The following is a 20,894-nucleotide window of genomic DNA, read 5'->3' as shown; positions in this document are numbered from 1 at the left end:
AAAAATACTGATTTAAAAACCCTTTTCCTGAACATTTTGTAGCTCTACTGGTCTTGATCTTGTTGGGAACTGAAGCTCTTTTTGTTTGTTTTTCTGGTGCTTTTATGTTTGCATGTTTTTAATGCTTTCTGCTTTGTGAATCCAGGGCAGAAATGTGCAGCAAACGGAGCAAACTGCTGATTGAATTTACCTCCAGAGTTTCTGTCATTGTTGAGATGTTATGCTGATTCCTGAAGTTTTATTCAAGTCTAACCATCTCCTTATTGGTCAGCAGTGGTAACTGCACACAGAGCTGCAGGAAAAGACTCAACCAAGTGTGTTTTCATCTTGTTCTGAAATGTATTTAGCCTTTTATAATAATCTTTTTTACTTTAAAGTATTGTCTTCAGATCTGTTGTGAACAACAACCTACAGTAAGAACTGTGTTATGAATTTTTAACATCTTTATGTAATGACAGCCTTATGGAACCCCAGAATAATCCAAAACAAAAATAAAATCTGAACTTGTTCAGCAGCAGCTTCTCATTAAAGGAAAGCTTAAAGGAGTTTTTTGCTCTAAATTGGGAGACTTTTCCAGTGTTTCATGCTCAGTGTTTTCAGGTTACATAAGTCACTGCAGTGCATCAACACAAATGTTCCTTCAAGCGTGCAGCAAGCTGCACAGAGCCACTTTTCTCTCGCTGCTCCCATCATTACCGTCTGGACGGCCGAATCATCCGTGACGTTTTACGGAGCTTCAGACAAAAGATCCGGGACATGCAGGAGCCTGGTCAGCTCAGCCGGCCGTGAAGCGGATCGCTGCTGGACCGACTCACTCCTGGAAACTGTGAGAAACATTTTGTTTTACCTAAAGAAGGACTGACTGCTGATGCTGTAGAATGACTCTGAGGGACAAACAGCAACTATAAACATGTTTTAGATACTTGATGGTTATGATTAGGCCTGTCATGATAACACATTTTTCTGAAAGATAAATTATCCCACAAGTTGTTGCGATAAATGATAATATTGTTTTGTTACCATTTTCCAGTAATATAATGGCATAATAATGCAAGAACACAATCTCAAAGTTCAACAAACTTTAATTTGTAATGAACATTTAATACTGAAACTGGAAAACATTTTAAATAAATAAACAAACAAAACAACAGAAACAAAAAATAAAGAGTTATAAAGTCTCTGCAAACAAAACTGTCCTTAAAAAAGGTTCAGTTGAGACTAAAACACCAGACAGAAGAATTATCACCAGTTATTGGTAGAAGAATAAAAATAGAAATTATTTATCTTGTTTTAAGTTATCATGGAATTTATTGATTTATTGCAACAGGCCTAGTTATGATGCTGATTATTATTGTTAATAAATGTTTCCTTTGTCCAAGGATGGGATTGTCCATGGGGTTTGGTTTATTTTAATCTTTATTGAACTATTAACAAAATGTTTGTTTTGTCCATTAAATATTTAAGGGCTGAAGAAAAATCACAACAATTAATTCAATAATGTTTATTTTTCTGGTTTTAAAGTACAGAGTAATTTTAGAAATCATCCAAAACCAAAATCTGGTGCTGAGTTGTTGTGATTCTCTCAGAGCTCCTTAAAAAGCAAAGTTTCTCCTGATGTTCCCTGAAACTTTCAGGTTGCTGTGAGACTGATTGACGCTCAGTTCTCGTTTTTTAATCTCGTCAGCGGCTCCAGTGACACGAGTGATGTTCAGATTGGGAAGGCTGACTCCAGGATACTTCCGACTCCTCCAGGTGAGAGTTTGGTACAGACGAGGCGATTTAAGCATTATGTCACTGTTTCTTTAAACAGTCTCTGAATATAGTCTAAAGTCTTTAATTCACTCAGCCAAAAGCTCAACAAACCAACTGAAAAACAAACCGACTCACCAACCAATTAACCAATCAAATCAGCCAAATGACCGAGCGTCCTCCTCAAACCAAACCAGCTCTAAGCCAAGCTAACCAACTGATCAGCCATCTGATTGGCCAGCCGCTTAACCAACCCTATAAACCAACTAAATAACCAACCAAACATATGACCAACTTGATTAACCAAACTACTGACATAAACCTGACTACTGTACCAACTAACAACAATCAACTCAAGTTATCCCCAAGCAAAGCTGGCAACCTAAACGAACATCCAACCAAACCAAATCAATCCTAAGCCAAGTTAACCAACTTAGCAACCAAGTGATGGATCAACCATCTGACTAGCAAACTAAATGAATCAAACTACTGACCAAAACCCTGACGACTCAATCAACCCTCTAGCCAACAATCAACATAAAAACTAGTTATGTGGACAAACAGCCCTGGTGTTCTGGATAACGGTGGAAATGTGCGTCACCTTTACTGGTAGCTTTCAGAGAAAGCAGAACTGAATCTGCTGATATGAGGCCTGACCCTCACTGAGCTTCAGTCCTGAAGGAATGAATCTTTAATGGACACGTTGGACTGAAGATGGCGGGACGGAAAGTTTGTGCATTAATATTTCATGTAGAGCTGTGGGGCTCATCTCAGGTCGGCTGGGTGATAAATCTGATAAAAACACAAACACGTGTTTCTGTTCATGTTGCGTTCTGGTGTGAAAACATTCATAAATGAACATTTCTTCTTTGCTTTGATGAAAACGACCCATGGAAAATATTTTCCTCCTGCCTGTCCGTCCCTGCTGCAGAGGCAGATGTCTGGCGAGGTTCGGGTCGAGCCGTACAGCAGCATCATGGAGCCTGTCGCCATGACGATGGCCACCTTGGGGATGGGAGTGTCTCTGTACAGCGCCAGGCAGATGGCGGGGAGTCGTGAGAAACGTCACTGAGGAGCTCTTTGGAAATGTGATTGAATGTCTTGGGATGTCGGAGATGGTTCGTGTTTGATTCTGAGGAGTTTCAGGTGTTTGGAAAAGGAGAATTAAAGTTTGTCCAAAGGAAAATGTGAAGTTTTGTCTGCAGGTGATATGAGGTGGCGAGTTAAAGACGCAAACAGGGGTTTTCCTTTAATTCAGTATTAATTTCATTAGAAAATTAGAAGATTTTACATGAAGTAATTGTTATTTTTGTAGTTCGACAAAAGGATTAATTAATTTATATTTAACACAAATGTTTGTCACGTTTTCTTCCTCTTTAGTCATTTGTTGATCATGACAAAAACGTTGCAGAAATAAATTTATGCACAATGTCGTCTCACTTTATCAGCCACATATTGTTAAACACTTGACACCTATATTAAATAGATTCCTGAACTGTTTGCTTTGTCTTTCATTTTTAATATAATTGCTCCAGACTCAGCAACTTCTGCCTCCCAAAGAGCATTTTTATCCTTAGTTCTGCTTAAAAAATTATGAAGAGTCCCAAAAATAACAAAATTATTTTATGGTTAAAGAATCATATCAATTTCTTTTATTTTTTTGAGTAAAGGCATTTTTTTACTTCATGCTAATGGAAAATTGAGGTTTGCAATGTAATGACAAAAAATAGCCAGAGAAACATTTTCCTTACTATTATCTATTTTTCTTAATTCTTAATGTATTGTTCTGCTTTTTTAATTTAGTTTTGAATATTTTAGTTTTGAATATTTGACCATCTGATTTTAACCCTTTTCTATCAAAACATTTTATTAATTTTTTATTTTTTATTTCATTGACATAAAAAAAAATCGCCTATTCAGGCTTCATGTTGAGAGACATGAGCACTCCTCTCCAGCAGGTGTCGCTTCAGCTCCGTGTTGCGGACAAAAGAAGAGCAGGCTGGAGTTTCTTTGGGGAAACTGCGCCCCCGTGCGGTCAGACTGCGCAGGTGCGGCGTGAGCGCGTGACCGAGGCGCGTGCCTGATGATGAGCAGCTGACCTTTTTCCTGCGGTCGCCTCCTTGTCCTCCTCTGCAGGTGTGCGCAGTTTTAACATGACCGCAGAGTTTCTGCGCAACATCTGCGTCTCCACGTGGCGCGCGCCTCCTTCCAGCCGCTGATCGGAACCGGATCCATCCGAACATGGCCGTGCTCGGTCCAGGTCCCGCTTCGTTTCGGTTCGGCTCGGTCCTCCTGATTCTCCTGATCCTTAGCGGTTCTTCCTGGACCAGAGATGTCCCCACAGGACGCAACGACACCAGGCCAGAACCGAACCGGGAGCGTGACGGCCAAGACCGGGATCCTGGAACCAACGCCACGAAACACAAGAAGGCTTTCCCCGTCCTCGAGTTGAACTACGATTATGTCCGGATGCCGTTTGAGATTTCCCTGTGGATCCTGCTGGCGCTGCTCATGAAGCTGGGTGAGTCACGAATCCGTTCAATTAAACAAAGTTCACTTTATCAGGAAGAAACTTCTGCTTACACTGCAAAAATAGCTAGAGGTCAAAGGTTATTTCTATAAACAAGACAGTCCAAAGTGCTTTGCACCATAAAAACATCGCACAGTGAAACCTGTAGCAAACATAACAGTTTTATCAAACATATTGATCAATATTCCGATTATTGATAATCAAAATCAGGTGTGTTATCCTTGATCTAAAGGAACTTAGTGTTTCCGTAGTTTCTGTTTTCTGGAAGTTTGTTCCAGATTTGTGGTGCATAGAAGCTGAATGCTGCTTCTCCATGTTTGGTTCTGGTTCTGGGGATGCAGAGCAGAACCAGAACCAGAAGTCCAGCAAGGCTGAGCTCAACAAAGTGAGGTGCTGCAGGTTTGGAGGTGCTGGTTTTCAAGAAAGCGTTATATTGTCTGTTATATATCCCATAAATTATTTATGAAATCTCTGTAATTATTTGATGGGAAGTGGCAGCTCCAGTTTAATTATGCGTTTTCCCAAAACCAGAACCTTCCAGAAATCTTCTGTAAGGCGAACCAGAATATTGTGGTGAAGCATGGTGTTGGTGGTGTGATGGTCTGGGCTCCTTTGCTTCCTCCATACCTGGTCGACTTGAAATAAGGCCACGTCTGATTAATAAGCGACTGTCATCAGGGTCAGATTGGTTTATATAATGAATAAAACCAACCAATTTATTGGATGGAATAATCGATTACTAAAATAACCTTCAGTTGCATCCCTAAATGTTAGACAGTGAAAGTTAAAGGTAAATCATCTTTTTATTAAGGGGCAGTATTCTGTTTCTCAGGCATATAGTGGCATTTCAGAGCATAATCTAGTACCTATTACCTTCAGTTATAAAAATATCAAATATAATTTTGACTTTGTAATTTAACGTCTTGAAATTGGGCCTCTGTCTCTTTAAAAAAACTCCTGCTCTTTCTGTAACTCCGCCTCCAAGAAGTCATCACAACATGGCTCCTTTATTAACCCTTTAGCAGCGTTTTTACCAGCAGCTCCCATAGTGAGCTCAGCAGTTCCACCAGCTGTTTGCTAATTACTGCTGGCTAGTCGGAAGGAGCTGAGGGGGAGCTGCTGCATCTTCAGCTGCGTCTCGAAGGCGGGGCTAGGTCCACATAGGCAAAGAAAATACATCAGTTTTATAGATTTTCTGCTGAAAGTTATTGATGTTTTATTAAATATAAACCTAGCTTAACCCACCTTTGCTAGCATTGTTACTGGTGTACATCTCTAAAATATTTAAAATAAACTAATTTAAGCCTGGTGGCCCGCCAGGGTTATAATACCTTAGTGGGAGACACTGGTAAAAATCTGGTTTTTTATATATATATATATATATATATATATATATATATATATATATATAAATATATATATATATATAAATATATATATATATATATATATATATATATATCAAGCTGTACGCCAAGAACGAGCGAGACATCGACTCACTGATCCACACCACCAGGATCTACAGCACTGACATTGGGATGTCATTCGGACTAGAGAAGTGTGGCCGGATGGTTACAAAGAGAGGGAAGGTCATCCACACAGAAGGGGTCTCACTCCCAGAGGGAACAATAGCAGACATAGAGCACAGCTACAAGTACCTGGGAATACCACAAGCAAATGGCAACCTCGATGAGGTCACAAGGAAAGGAGCCACAGCCAAATACCTCCAACGAATAAGGCAAGTCCTGAGAAGCCAGCTCAATGGCAAGAACAAGATCCGTGCAATAAACAGCTATGCCTTACCAGTAATCAGATACCCTGCCGGAATAATTAGCTGGCCAATGGAAGAGATAAAGGCCACGGACGTTAAGACTCGGAAGCTACTAACCATGCATGGAGGGTTCCACCCCAAATCCAGCACCCTGAGACTGTACACAAGCCGTAAGGAAGGAGGCAGAGGACTAGTGAGTGTGAGAGCCACTGTCCAGGATGAAACATCCAAGATCCATAAATACATCAAGGACAAAGGCTCAATGGACGATGTGCTCAGCGAATGTCTCAGACAATGGGGAACAGAGGACGAGGTGCTGGAGGAACCATCATGGGAAGACAAGCCCCTACATGGGATGTACCACCGACAAATAACTGATGTGGCTGATATCAGGAAATCCTACCAATAGCTGGAGAAAGCTGGACTCAAGGACAGCACAGAGGCCCTCATCCTGGCCGCCCAGGAACAGGCACTAAACACCAGAGCAATAGAGGCTCAGATCTACCACACCAGACAAGACCCAAGGTGTAGGTTGTGCAAGGAGGCCTCTGAGACAGTCCAGCACATAACAGCAGGGTGCAAGATGCTGGCAGGGAAAGCATACATGGAACGACATAACCAAGTGGCGGGCATAGTGTACAGGAACATCTGTGCCGAATATGGACTGGAAGCCCCGAGGTCAAAGTGGGGAACACCCCCAAAGGTGGTGGAGAATGACCGAGCTAAGATCCTGTGGGACTTCCAGATCCAGACAGACAAGATGGTAATGTCGAACCAACCGGACATTGTGGTGGTGGATAAAGAACAGAGGAAAGCCGTTGTGGTGGATATAGCAATACCAAGTGACCACAACATCAGGAAAAAGGAGCATGAGAAACTGGAGAAATACCAGGGCCTCAGAGAGGAACTGGAGAAGGCCTGGAAGGTGAAGACCACAGTGGTGCCTGTGGTCATAGGGGCCCTCGGGGCAGTCACCCCCAAACTGGAGCAGTGGCTCAAACAGATCCCAGGAACAACATCAGACATCTCAGTCCAGAAATGTGCAGTTCTAGGCACAGCCAAGATACTGCGCAGAACCCTCAAGCTCCCAGGCCTCTGGTAGAGGACCCGAGCTCAGAGGATGAAAGAGACCACCCGCGGAGGGTGAGAAGGGAATTTTTTTTTTTTTATATATATATATATATATATATAGCTCTGACAGTTGGAAGTGAGCCAAATGTCAGAGCTCCAAAGAGGTGTGATGAAAAGATCAGTACCTAAGAAGTACAGCCAGATGCCCATACCTGAAGCATTCGAAACTGCCAAACAAACGCTCCAAACCTTGGCCAGCCACCTAAAGAAATACACAAGAGAGAATAAAGCCAGGAGGATTAACCGGCTCTTCTCTACCCAACCAACTAAAGTGTACTCTCAATGGCAGGGTAATAACAACAGAGCAGACCCACCAAGGATAGATATTGGACAATACTGGAAAAGCATATGGGAAAGGAAGACGTCCCACATAGCAATGCACAGTGGCTAATCTCTCTATGAGATGACCACAACAACCTCCCTGAACAAGCCCCGGTAACTATCATAATGGCAGATGTCCAACAAAGAGTCTCAGGTATGTCAGGTCCTGGCCTGACATGGATCATGTCAGGCCAGGACCTGACATGATCCATGCCTACTGGCTAAAGAAACTCACTGCCCTCCATGAGCGACTGGCAACTCAACTGAACCAGCTGCCACAAAATGGGACTCACCCTGAATGGTTAACTGAAGGGCGCACAATCCTGATCCAGAAGGATCCATCAAAGAGTTCAGTCCCATCCAACTATCAGCCGATAACCTGTCTCTCTACAACATGGAAGCTCATGTCAGGCATCATAGCGGCTAAGATAAGCGGGCACATAGATAAATACATGAGCACGGCACAGAAGGGCATCGGCATAAACAGCAGAGGAGCCAAACACCAACTCCTTGTAGACCACACAGTCGCCCGAGACTGCAAAACCCGACACACCAACCTGTGCACCGCTTGGATTGATTACAAGAAAGCCTATGACTCAATGCCACATACCTGGATCATTGAATGCTTAGAGATGTACATGCTTAGAGACTCTAAGAGCCTCCATTGCAAACTTGATGGGGCTGTGGAAAACCACCCTTGAAGCCAACTGCAAACCACTTGCACAAGGGTCCATCAAATGTAGCATATACCAAGGAGATGTTCTGTCCCCACTGCTGTTCTGCATAGGCCTGAACCCCCTTAGCCAAATCATCAACAAGACTGGCTACGGATACCGACTCAAGAATGGGGCCACAATCAGTCACCTCCTATACATGGATGACATCAAGCTGTACGCCAAGAGCGAGCGAGACATCGACTCACTGATCCACACCACCAGGATCTACAGCACTGACATTGGGATGTCATTCGGACTAGAGAAGTGTGGTCGGATGGTTACAAAGAGAGGGAAGGTCGTCCGCACAGAAGGGGTCTCACTCCCAGAAGGAACAATAGCAGACATAGAGCACAGTTACAAGTACCTGGGAATACCACAAGCAAATGGCAACCTCGATGAGGTCACAAGGAAAGGAGCCACAGCCAAATACCTCCAACGAATAAGGCAAGTCCTGAGAAGCCAGCTCAATGGCAAGAACAAGATCCATGCAATAAACAGCTATGCCTTACCAGTAATCAGATACCCTGCAGGAATAATTAATTGGCCAATGGAAGAGATGAAGGCCACGGATGTTAAGACTCGGAAGCTACTTACCATGCATGGAGGGTTCCACCCCAAATCCAGCACCCTGAGACTGTACACAAGCCGTAAGGAAGGAGGCAGAGGACTAGTGAGTGTGAGAGCCACTGTCCAGGATGAAACATCCATGATCCATAAATACATCAAGGACAAAGCCTTAACAGACAACGTGCTCAGCGAATGTCTCAGGCAATGGGGAACAGAGGACGAGGTGCTGGAGGAACCATCATGGGAGGACAAGCCCCTACATGGGATGTACCACCGACAAATAACTGAAGTGGCTGATATCAGGAAATCCTACCAATGGCTGGAGAAAGCTGGACTCAAGGACAGCACAGAGGCCCTCATCCTGGCCGCCCAGGAACAGGCCCTAAACACCAGAGCAATAGAGGCTCAGATCTACCACACCAGACAAGACCCAAGGTGTAGGTTGTGCAAGGAGGCCTCTGAGACAGTCCAGCACACAACAGCAGGGCGCAAGATGCTGGCAGGGAAAAGCGTACATGGAACGACATAACCAAGTGGCGGGCATAGTGTACAGGAACATCTGTGCAGAATATGGACTGGAAGCCCCGAGGTCAAAGTGGGGAACACCCCCAAAGGTGGTGGAGAATGACCGAGCTAAGATCCTGTGGGACTTCCAGATCCAGACAGACAAGATGGTAAATGAACCAACCGGACATTGTGGTGGTGGATAAAGAACAGAGGAAAGCCGTTGTGGTGGATGTAGCAATACCAAGTGACCACAACATCAGGAAAAAGGAGAAACTGGAGAAATACCAGGGCCTCAGAGAGGAACTGGAGAAGGCCTGGAAGGTGAAGACCACAGTGGTGCCTGTGGTCATCGGGGCCCTCGGGGCAGTCACCCCCAAACTGGAGCAGTGGCTCAAACAGATCCCAGGAACAACATCAGACATCTCAGTCCAGAAATGTGCAGTTCTAGGCACAGCCAAGATACTGCGCAGAACCCTCAAGCTCCCAGGCCTCTGGTAGAGGACCCGAGCTCAGAGGAATTTATATATATATATATATATATATATATATATATATATATATATAAATTTCTCTTTTTTAGTTTTACACGCTCAACAATTGTCTTTTTTTTAACTAAATCTTTATACACAGCAAAAACACAAAATCTTGCCAAGTATTTTAGTAGTTTCTAGTTTAAATAGCTTAGTACAGTCAAAATAAATTTTCAGCAGAATCTATAAGGATCTTGTTTTAAGTCAGTCACTTTAATATTGATGAAAAAGTACTAGATTATTCCACTTATAAGAGGATAAATTGTATTGTTTTTAGTGAAATACTCTGCCTCATTTTGTGTTTTTACAGTGTGTCATTAAGCATCAAAAACATAAAAACAGAAATTTTCAAAATATTCTGCTTTGGAATTTAAATTTGTTGGGAAAATTTTTTACTGTTTTTGACTTCTGGTCAAGGCCCACACAAAATCATGTCAGGGGCCACAAATGGCCCCTGGACCACACTGTGGACACCGCTGATCTATTTGGGATATTGGCGTATTGGGATAAATCTATGTTTTTATCTGCAGTTCTGGGTTGAAGTGAGCAGAAGTTGAACTGAGTTTAGGTCAGGTGGAGATGCAGTGAGGCTGAGTCTCCTACTCAGCATGCTCAGTTGTGGCTTATCTGTCGGTGCAGCAGTTGTCTCGGAGGGTCGGACCCACTTCCTGCCCTATGCGCAGCCCGATAACAACCATCTCAGTGTGCAGAGCGAGGAGGAGGAGCGTCGCTGTGCTGACCTGAGTCACATGACCTGAGGTGTCCTTCAGCTGCAGCTACATTTCTGATTCTGCATGACGACAAACTAAAACCTGCAGCTGGTGTTACACTTTCAGCTGAAAATGTCAATCTGGAGTCTCTGTGACTGGCTTTATTTAAAAGCATTTAGTGGAAAAGTGTTTTATTGGGGGCTATGAATGTAAAAAGAGGATTTAAATCACATTACTAGGTGTTTTATTTAAAAAACATGAAAACTAGGCAGCATGTTTTCTCCTCTTCACTGTTATGCTCCCTTATTTTTACAAGACATGCTGAAGTTTATATGAGATAAATGTAAAATATTACGTGTGATGCTTCAGGAAACATTTTTAAATTATACTTCAACTGGAATAATAAATACAGTTCCATTTAATAATTTTATAATTTTTGATTTTAATCAAAATCCCAGAATTAAAGATGGTGTATGGAACTGAAGGAAATGATTAGAAAATCTGCATCTATATTAATTATAACTAACTAAATGTTTAAAATGTAATTATTTTATATGGATGATTGTGTGTTTGTTGTTAACATTATGTTGCTATTTTAAATGATTATTACCTCAGTTTATACTAGTTGTAAGATGTACTGTTTACTGTTGTTGCTATAAGCGCTGTGATGCAGACATGGCTCTGCTGCTCTGTTCAGTTCGTCTCTTTGTGGCTGTCTCTAGCAAACTTAAATTAACTTAATTAATTAAATGGACTTTGCGTGTTTCAATGTCTAAGTGACACAAATAAATAAAAAATAGGAATTGTAGACAAAAAAAAGAATTAAAAAAACAAACATTTAAAGGCGTTTTGAGCAGTTTGAGCGTTTAAATCAGACAGTCTGGTTGTTTTGCTTGTTTTCGCCGTCGGTTTTTCTCCACGTCTGTAATTTCCACTCGGTGATTTCCTGAGGTAGCTACTGATGCATCCTGATGCTACTGATGCATCCTGATGTTACTGATGCTACTGATGCATCCTGATGCTACTGATGCATCCTGATGCTACTGATGCATCCTGATGCTACTGATGCTACTGATGCTACTGATGCATCCTGATGCTACTGATGATACTGATGCTACTGATGCATCCTGATGCTACTGATGCATCCTGATGCTACTGATGCATCCTGATGATACTGATGCTACTGATGCATCCTGATGCTACTGATGCTAATGATGCATCCTGATGCTACTGATGCTACTGATGCATCCTGATGCTACTGATGATACTGATGCTACTGATGCTACTGATGCTACTGATGCATCCTGATGCTACTGATGATACTGATGCTACTGATGCATCCTGATGCTACTGATGCTACTGATGCTACTGATGCATCCTGATGCTACTGATGATACTGATGCTACTGATGCATCCTGATGCTACTGATGCATCCTGATGATACTGATGCTACTGATGCATCCTGATGCTACTGATGCTAATGATGCATCCTGATGCTACTGATGCTACTGATGCATCCTGATGCTACTGATGATACTGATGCTACTGATGCATCCTGATGCTACTGATGCATCCTGATGATACTGATGCTACTGATGCATCCTGATGATACTGATGCTACTGATGCATCCTGATGCTACTGATGCATCCTGATGCTACTGATGCATCAGTAGCATCAGGATGCATCTTGATGCTACTGATGCATACTGATGCATCCTGATGCCACTGATGCATCTTGATGCTACTGATGCTTACACTTTTTTTAATGCAATGTGCTTACATTGTTTTTACAGTTTTGGATTAATTGCTCTGAATCTGCTTTTATTTCAGCAAACATCCTTTTTTTGAGTTTGTACTCCAGTTAATAATTACCATATTTTCCGTACTATAAGGCGCACCTAAAAACCTTCAATTTCCTCAAAGGCCGACAGTGCGCCTTATAATCCGGTCCTTATATTTGGACCAATATTGAGCCACAACAGGTCTAGCAACTACGATAAGCAGCCGCCGACTTCATTTTCGCCGTGGAAGAAGAAGCGCGTGGTGCATGCTGGGATAGTTGTCAGAACGCTGGTTTGTTAATAAAGTTTGACTGACCGATCTACCTACCAACCGTCTAGAATCAGGTCGTCTGCAGGTCGTTTAGCACCAGGTTCTCCACCAACATGCTGTGCGCCAACGGAGAAGGGTGACCATCGTCCAGCCACGCCCCGGCCCAGGAAGGCTCTCCTCGCCGACCGGAGTCGGACTGTTTTGTTGACATTCCCTTTAGTACAGCTCCATCTAGTGGATGCATAACGTAACTCCAGCCTCTACTGTAGCGTCTATTTTATGCGCCTTATAATGTGGTGCGTCTTGTATATGAAAAAAGTTTTAAAATAGGCCATTCATTGAAGGTGCGCCTTATAATCCGGTGCGCCTTATAGTGCGGAAAATATGGTAATTAATTTTGTTCACGATTATTTGAATAATCTATTATGATTCATCGTTTCAGCCTGGCTAAAACAGACTAAACTTTACCAAAATGATTTCTTCTGGCTAAAACCCAGAATAACAGTTTTTATGACTTTCTTCTTCAGCTTTTGGAGATTATAAAGTATCGCCTTCTAGAGTGTAACAAGCTTCTTTATGAACTGAATCCCATTTTTGTTCTCCCAAAAGGTTTCCACATCATTCCCAGAATTTCCCACGTCGTTCCAGAGAGCTGCCTGCTGATCTTCGTCGGTCTGCTCATTGGCGGCGTCATCAAAGCGATCCAAGAGAAGGCGCCGGTCATGGACACCAAGCTCTTCTTCCTCTACCTGCTGCCGCCCATCATCCTCGACGCCGGCTACTTCCTGCCCATCCGGGCCTTCACCGAGAACATGGGCACCATCCTGGTCTTTGCGGTGGTGGGGACGCTGTGGAACGCCTTCTTCATCGGTGGGATGATGTTCGCCGTGTGCCAGATTGAGGCCGCCGCAGCCGCCCATGTTAGCCTGCTGTCCTGCCTGCTGTTCGGCTCTATCATCTCGGCCGTGGACCCGGTGGCGGTTCTGGCCGTGTTCGAGGAAATTCACATCAACGAGCTGCTGCACATCCTGGTGTTTGGAGAGTCGCTGCTTAACGATGCGGTCACGGTGGTAAGCTGGACACTTCACTGCTGTCACAAGCGTGAGGAATTAAAAAAATCATTTTGGCATCAACTTGTGGAAAGCTCAGACCTTTCTGCTTGACTCAGCATTAATTATTGAGTTAATTTATTTTTAAATTAACTGATTAATAAAGTCCTCAACAGAGTCTGAAAGTAACTAGAGTAAACTACATTTACTTAAAAATACTCAAAGGTTTTATTTGCCATAAATAAAACATTTTTATATTTTTGGCAGTTTTAGCGTATTTACAGCTCTGAGTGTTGTTCTTTCAGTAAATTGTCATTTTTTAAGTTTGTATTCTCCAGTTAACGATTAATCGATGACTAAATTAGTTGATGATTATTTCTACAATTGATTAATCATGATTAATAGTTTCACCTCTAATTTTGTGATTTTTCAGATGTAATATTTTTAGCTTTGCACAGATTTTGATGCAGTATCTACCATGCGATGTTCCTGCTTACAGGTTCTGTATCACCTGTTTGAGGAGTTTTCCCACGCAGACACTGTTACCGTTGGCGACGCCTTCCTCGGCGTGGTCTCTTTCTTCGTGGTTTCGCTCGGCGGCATCCTGGTGGGTGTCATCTACGGCGTCCTGGGTGCCTTCACGTCCCGCTTCACCTCGCACTCCCGCGTCATCGAGCCGCTGTTCGTCTTCCTCTACAGCTACATGGCGTACCTCTCTGCAGAGGTCTTCCATCTGTCCGGGATCATGTCGTAAGTGGAGAAATAAGATAAAACCAGATTTTAGGGAAATGTTCCGTCTCGTTCAGGTTTAGTTGTTGTTTCTGGCGGCTCGGTGTCGCATACCGCAGCAGAGGTCCAGCGCTCAGGCTGAAACATTCTTTCATGTCGATGTTAAGCTTTTGAGAACTTCATCACCTCCTTTCTCTCAAACAGTTTGATTGCCTGTGGTGTCGTCATGCGGCCGTATGTGGAGGCCAACATCTCCCACAAGTCCTACACCACCATCAAATACTTCCTGAAGATGTGGAGCAGCGTGAGCGAGACGCTAATCTTCATCTTCCTCGGGGTTTCCACAGTGGAAGGCCCTCACAACTGGAACTGGATCTTTGTGGTCTTCACCCTCGTCTTCTGCCTCCTTTCCAGAGTGTTGGGTCAGTTTAAACAGTGATCCAATGATGGCTGAAACGATTAATCAAATTAATCGTGATTAATCGATTGTTGAAATAATGACACAACGTTACGGTCTAGACTTTTTCAACTTACTTAAAGGTTTGGTAGTCTAAAGACATTGAAGAAAGTCATAAAGCTCTCATTATTCTGGGCTTTAGCAAGTAGAAATCATTTTGGTGTCGTCTGATTGAATGGGCTGAAACGATTAATTAAATTAATTGTGATTAATCACGCTTAATAGCTATATTATTTAGTAGGCTTATTTAGTTATCTAAATAAGCTTATTTAGTCATCTGAATAAGCTAAATAAGCTATTTAGCTAGTTAAGTTTAGCTAGGTTACATTGACTAAGTTTAGCTAGTAGCTTTTTGGTTTTAGACATTTTCTACACATGAATAACAATGTTACCAACTAGTCAAATAAAATTTTTAAAACAAAGTTATATTATTGTTTTCAAAATGAAATCAAATTATCTACTATTCCACATTTTAGTGACTAAATATCTTTCTGCTTTTATTTTCCGTTCTTTTCTGTAAAACTGATTCTGTCTGGCTTTCTGTGTATTTCAGGAGTCGTTGGCCTCACCTTCATTATAAATAAATTTCGTATTGTGAAGCTGACCAAAAAGGACCAGTTCATCGTGGCCTACGGTGGCCTGCGAGGTGCAATTGCCTTCTCTCTGGGATACCTTATACACCAGGATGAGGGCAGCAAAGACACGAGGGGCATGTTCCTCACCGCCATCATCACAGTAATCTTCTTCACCGTCTTTGTGCAGGTGTTGTTATTTAAATGTTTGGGGTTTTTTTAGGTTTTATTGGCTCTAGTGGCCTTTATTTGATAATTAACTCACAGGAAAGTGGGTAATGAAAGAAGGGGAAGACAAGCAGCTAAATGACCTGCACTAACGAATTAGCCCACTTTGGTTCGTTTTGGAGCAACATGGGGGGCCGGTGACGTCATTGGCCAAAATTATAACTTTTAATATCTCAGAAACCAAAGCTGCACAAACGAAAATTTTAACGACACAAACGGAGCACTCAGACGATTTGCTGGATTTTTTGACGTGGGTGGGATGTCAGCTTCACACAGCTCGGCAAATGTTGCCAGGCCGGGACTCGAACCTGCGACGGCCGCGTCCAGGACGAAGGCCTCTGTATGTGGGTTGTGCTGAACCCCTGCGCCACCACAGCACCCCCCCAAATGTTTTTACTTTTAGGATGATTAGAGCAGCTTGTCTGTAAATTCAACTGGTATTGGTTCCCGTCCTCAGGGGATGACCATCAGGCCTCTGGTGGAGCTGCTGGCAGTGAAGAAGAAGAAGGAGAGCAAACCGTCAATAAACGAGGAGATTCACACTCAGGTGGGACTTTCAGCCGTTGATACGAACCAAATCAACGTGTAAATAACTGGATTTTAATTTAAATCTTGTCGATAGTTCCTGGACCACCTGCTTACAGGAATCGAAGACATCTGTGGACATTATGGACATCATCACTGGAAGGACAAGTAGGACATTTCAAACTTTTACCCTATGTGTTAATGTCTGATGAACAAATCAGGTATTAAAATTAAGTTTTAAAAAAGTTCCTGAGAATTGAAAACCAAAGTCAGCTGCTCAGCCTGGCAGCTTCATGCTGAGGGACTGGAAAGCTCTCCAAGTCCTTGATGATCACAGAGCAAAACTTGTTAGAAGACCCAAACATGCAGCCACAGGTTTAGATCAAAGCAGATTTATAGTTAAGGGTGGCCTAGTCAAAGTCCAGACCTAAATCCAACTTGGAATCTGTGGCAAAACTTGAAAACTGATTTTAACAGATGTTCTTCATCCAATCTGACAAAGCTTTACCTTCTAAAAGCTTTTTTTAAAAGCTTTGTTTAATGCACTGCATTAATGTTGCTGTGATAAAAATGCATGCCACACTTTTCAGATTTTTATAAAATCTAGATATTTTAATATTAATTTTGATATTTGTGTGTTTGAATATGGAAAAGTTGGATTTCTGACTGCATGCACCTGGTTTTACTTTGAGGTTTTGTGAGAGAAAAATGTAGGAAGTGGTTTGTTGGTTTGTTTCTGCAGAAAAAAGCGACGCCATGTTGGAAAAGAAATCATGTTTGTGCTTTTAGCAGTTAAACTGAATGCATCGTTTTCTGAATCATTTTAAATCAACATGAGCTGAATTCAGTTTATAAACACCAACTGTAAAACTGGTTTCCGGTTCAGGAAAGTTTTATTTTTCTGTTCCAGGCTGAATCGCTTCAATAAGACGTACGTGAAGAAGTGGCTGATCGCAGGCGAGCGCTCCAGCGAGCCGCAGCTCATCTCCTTCTACAACAAAATGGAGATGAAGCAGGCCATGTTGCTGGTGGAGAGCGGGAGCGCCGCCAAGCTGCCCTCCGTCATGGCCGCCGCCGCCGCTGCCCCCGCCGACCCCGCCCAGTCAGTCTCTCTCTTTATATTCATTTTATCTGGTAAATTATCATGTATCTTTTTCATGCCTTTTTGTTTAATTCCAGTTACACTGGTTTAGTGTGCAGAGCTGTAAAAAAGTGTTTAGTCAGCAATCCCTCATACCGGACAAGCATGAGGCAACAGTGGAAAGGAAAATCTCCATTTTAGCTCCAATCTGAGCGAGCAGCTGGGGTTAGAGAACAACCAGACACACAAAAAGCACAGAATCAGGACCAGGAGTACTTTCTAATCTACAGGAAAGTCCAAGAAACTTTGAATGAGGAGAAACTTCTGTGTTAAAAAGTCCCAAAATATATAGGAGTTCTGGTTCAGAAGCTCTTTGTGTTAAAGGGAAAGTCCAAAAAACAAACTATGGGTGACGAGAACCTTCTATGTTAAAGGAAAAGTAAAAACACAGAACCAGCACCAGGAGTACTTTCTGTAAAGCTCCTCTGGTCCGGGTGTACCTTCCATGTAAAAATGTTAAGAGCTAAAAAGTTAAAATAGGCCCAGAAGCTTTGGGTGTGGAGAACCTTCTACGTTAAAAAAAATGACAGAAAACACAGAAGCTCTGATCCAGGACTACTTTCTGTTCCTTAAAGAACCACGGAGCAGCAGAGGGAACCGACACCAGAGCGAATGATCCCCAAGATCTCAAAGACCCGCGAAGCCGAGATCCGCCGGATCCTTCGGGCCAACCTGCAGAACACGCGGCAGAGGGTGAGGAAGAGCGATGACGACGATGATGAAGGTTCTCACTTCCTGTTGCAGCAGGAAGTCAGCTTTTTTTCCCTCTCCCTCTCAGCTGCGCTCCTACAGCAGACACGACTTCTTCATGGACCCGTTTGAGGACAACATGAGCGAGGTCCGCTTCCGGCGGCAGCGGGTCGAGATGGAGCGGCGGGTGAGTTCCGGTTCCGGTCCATCACCTCCGAACCGGTCCATCAGAACCAAACCGGTCCATCAGAATCTCCGCCAGTAACGCTTTCTGTCTCCTGCAGATGAGCCACTACCTCACCGTCCCGGCGAAGCAACAGGAAACGCCATCGGTCCGGAAGGTTTGGTTCGAACCAGGTTGGTTTCCATGGCAACAGGACACCTTCAGTCAGAAACATTAAAGCTTTTAATGTTTGTTTTTTTACTGACATTTAATAACCTCCACAGGGAAAAGAGACATTAAAGTTAAAAACAGAGATGCGCGATATATCGGCACGAACATCGGTATCAGTCCGATAAATAAAACTGGATCGATATTAACAAACGATATTTATTTTTTAACTTGTTGCTGTTTCATTACCTAACCTAGGCTGATAGGTCTAGGTTTCTAGAAATGGTCTAGAAACGATAGTGAAATATATAAAATATTGGTAATTATCGGTAATCAGCCCGGATTTTCATATCAGTGCATCCCCATGTGAAAAGCTTTAAATAAAAACTTAATCATCTAAGTTTATTGACGGATATAATTTCCCAAGGATGAATTAGATTTTTTTACAAAACAAATAAAAATGTTTAACTGCTTATTGTTATTTTACTACATTTATTTTGCCTCTTTTCAGTAAAAGGTTATTAGTTATTCTGATCCAATAAATTATCACAACCAGGAACTCAACTTTAATTTCATGTAAAATATTTTCTGAAATTACTGCAGATTTCTCTGCAGATTTAATTTATTTTCCTATCTTGTTGTAATTCTTATTTTCTTTTATTTTCAGTTGATTTAAATATTTTAATACGAATTGCTGGGATACGATGCACCATTCAGACCTTCATTAATGTTTTTTATGCTTGAAAATAAATTAAATTCAATAATTCGTTGCTTTCTTTAATTGTTTTAAACTTTTTATTTAAGAGCACAAAGTCTACACCTACGATAAGAACGAGAGAACCCGGCCGTCCGACAGCGCCGCCCTGCTGGACGAGTCGAATCAGCGCGCAGACGGCCAATCAGAGAGGCAGAAACCGACTCGCTGCCTGAGCGATCCTGGTCCTGATGGGGATGAGGAAGGAAGCTGCTTCCGCCCGTCATGATGAAGGTTTCCTCTCTGGACTGGTTGTTCTTGATGTGTGATATGAGGTGACGCATTTCAGTGTTTTCAGCACCAAACGGACTCTTCAGGGTATTACGAAGCACAAGAGAAAGATTATCAATGAAGTAAGTTGATTGATCAGTTTTACAGCTGAATGAGTCATCAGTCAGTTAATTTTATAAAGACGATTAATAAAAGAGCAAAAAGGAAACACCTGGAGGGGAAAAGGGAAAGAAGGGAGGGATGGAGGAATTTACTGCATGTAATCCATAAATATCCAGCCTTAGAAGAAATTCCTGACCTGGATGCAGTTTGGTCAACTCGCAGATCAGAGGTGGGAAGTAAAGGATTTAAAATGCAGAGGTGAAGCATCTAGGATGACCACAGGGGGGCGCTTCAATCACTCCAGATCATACAGCCCGTCCTGGTCTCTAAACACCTGCCGCTCCAACCGACTCAGACGCTTCAGTGACTCCAGATACTGTTTGTAAAGTTACACTGTCAAAAATTAACAGCAATAGTTTGGATTATTTAGCCGGTCATGAAAACAACGTGGATTAATTTTTCAAAGTCATATTTTCACCATGTCATTCATTTATAAATGTCAACGTTTCAGACTGGATCTGATATTTGTGAATTAATGAATGACATGGTGAAAATAAGTCTTTGAAAAGTGAAACCCCATTTTTTCTGATATGGTTGAATAACTCAGAATATTGTTGTTCATTTTTGACAGTGTAACTTTATAAACTGCAGCGCACGTGTCACTGCCTGACGGTGAGATTACATCACTTCCGCCCCCTGGTGGCTGGATGTGGACCAAACTATGTCCCGCTCTTCCTGAGTAGCAAACTGTTTATTTGACTGTAAATCAGTTACTTTTCAAAGCTTGAACTATGTGTATCTGTCTATGATTTCTGCTGATTTTGTGGATAAAAGCAGCATAAATTAAGTTGATCACATCACCGCAGACACCAAAGGCAGCTGTGCCGATTCTTTAGTGATCATGTTCGACTAATTATGTGTTTTACAACAAGCTTGTGCCTTATTCAGTTGCATTTCATTTATCTTAATATCATGGGATAAAGCGAACAAAAACCTCAACATATTTTTCCATGTAATTAAAAGATAAATATTGTAAAGGTGACCAAACGTCTAAACGACCTTTAATCACCTCCTGACTCATCGTGTTGCCTCAGGGACTCAAATGTAGCTTGTCGGATCCCGACTGCTGAAGGAAAACTCCGGTTTGGAGATTCAAACAGGATGTGATGTTTCATCAACTTCCTCCTCACTGAGCTTTAAAGCGTTTTAATGCCTGCCTGCGTCTCTTGTGTCTTACAAGCTTTTATATTTTGTGTTGCAGACATTTATCACATGAAGAAAAACTATAATAAAATAAATTTACTGTTAACTTGGCTCAGTTTGTTGTTTATGGTGTTGAAGTTTAGAAAAGAATTAAAAACCCATCCATTTATTCCAGGAACTTTATTACCAAGTGAAACATATATATGACTATTTAAAACTTTATTTTTGTTAATTATTATGATTTTTCACTTGCAGATAATTCAAACATGACATTGAAAATTAGAATATTACACCAGAC

At 42.2% G+C, this 20,894-nt stretch overlaps 1 protein-coding gene across 2 annotated transcripts; it reads left to right on the top strand.

The window, feature by feature from the left end:
* The first annotated feature begins 3,817 nt into the window (after positions 1-3,817).
* slc9a1b (solute carrier family 9 member A1b) lies at positions 3,818-20,702 on the top strand. 2 transcript variants are annotated; one of them, XM_088010527.1, is made up of 12 exons: positions 3,818-4,270; positions 13,194-13,654; positions 14,133-14,383; positions 14,567-14,784; positions 15,373-15,554; positions 16,077-16,166; positions 16,242-16,312; positions 17,055-17,246; positions 17,861-17,978; positions 18,064-18,162; positions 18,260-18,332; positions 19,111-20,702. In XM_088010527.1, exons 1-12 carry the CDS (start codon positions 3,991-3,993, stop codon positions 19,287-19,289), a joined length of 2,214 nt encoding a protein of 737 aa, XP_087866653.1. In that variant the 5' UTR covers positions 3,818-3,990; the 3' UTR covers positions 19,290-20,702. The 2 variants fall into 2 exon arrangements, with proteins under 2 accessions (XP_087866653.1, XP_014852079.2); XM_014996593.2 differs by having other exon boundaries at positions 3,819-4,270; positions 15,373-15,581.
* Positions 20,703-20,894: the final 192 nt, after the last annotated feature.

This window comes from Poecilia mexicana, unplaced genomic scaffold (genome assembly GCF_051168715.1).
Source record: "Poecilia mexicana isolate PSO_F unplaced genomic scaffold, ASM5116871v1 scaffold_11, whole genome shotgun sequence".
NCBI lineage: Eukaryota > Metazoa > Chordata > Actinopteri > Cyprinodontiformes > Poeciliidae > Poecilia > Poecilia mexicana.
This window is presented reverse-complemented; position numbering and strand designations above follow the sequence as displayed.

Bases quoted from the DNA above. Each gene is read 5' to 3' on its own strand.
- slc9a1b (XM_014996593.2), top strand. From the start codon at position 3,991: ATGGCCGTGCTCGGTCCAGGTCCCGCTTCGTTTCGGTTCGGCTCGGTC. The intron at 14,785-15,372 runs GTCAGTTTAAAC...TGTGTATTTCAG, and splicing joins CCTCCTTTCCAGAGTGTTGG to GAGTCGTTGGCCTCACCTTC. The intron at 16,167-16,241 runs GTGGGACTTTCA...TCTTGTCGATAG, and splicing joins ACGAGGAGATTCACACTCAG to TTCCTGGACCACCTGCTTAC.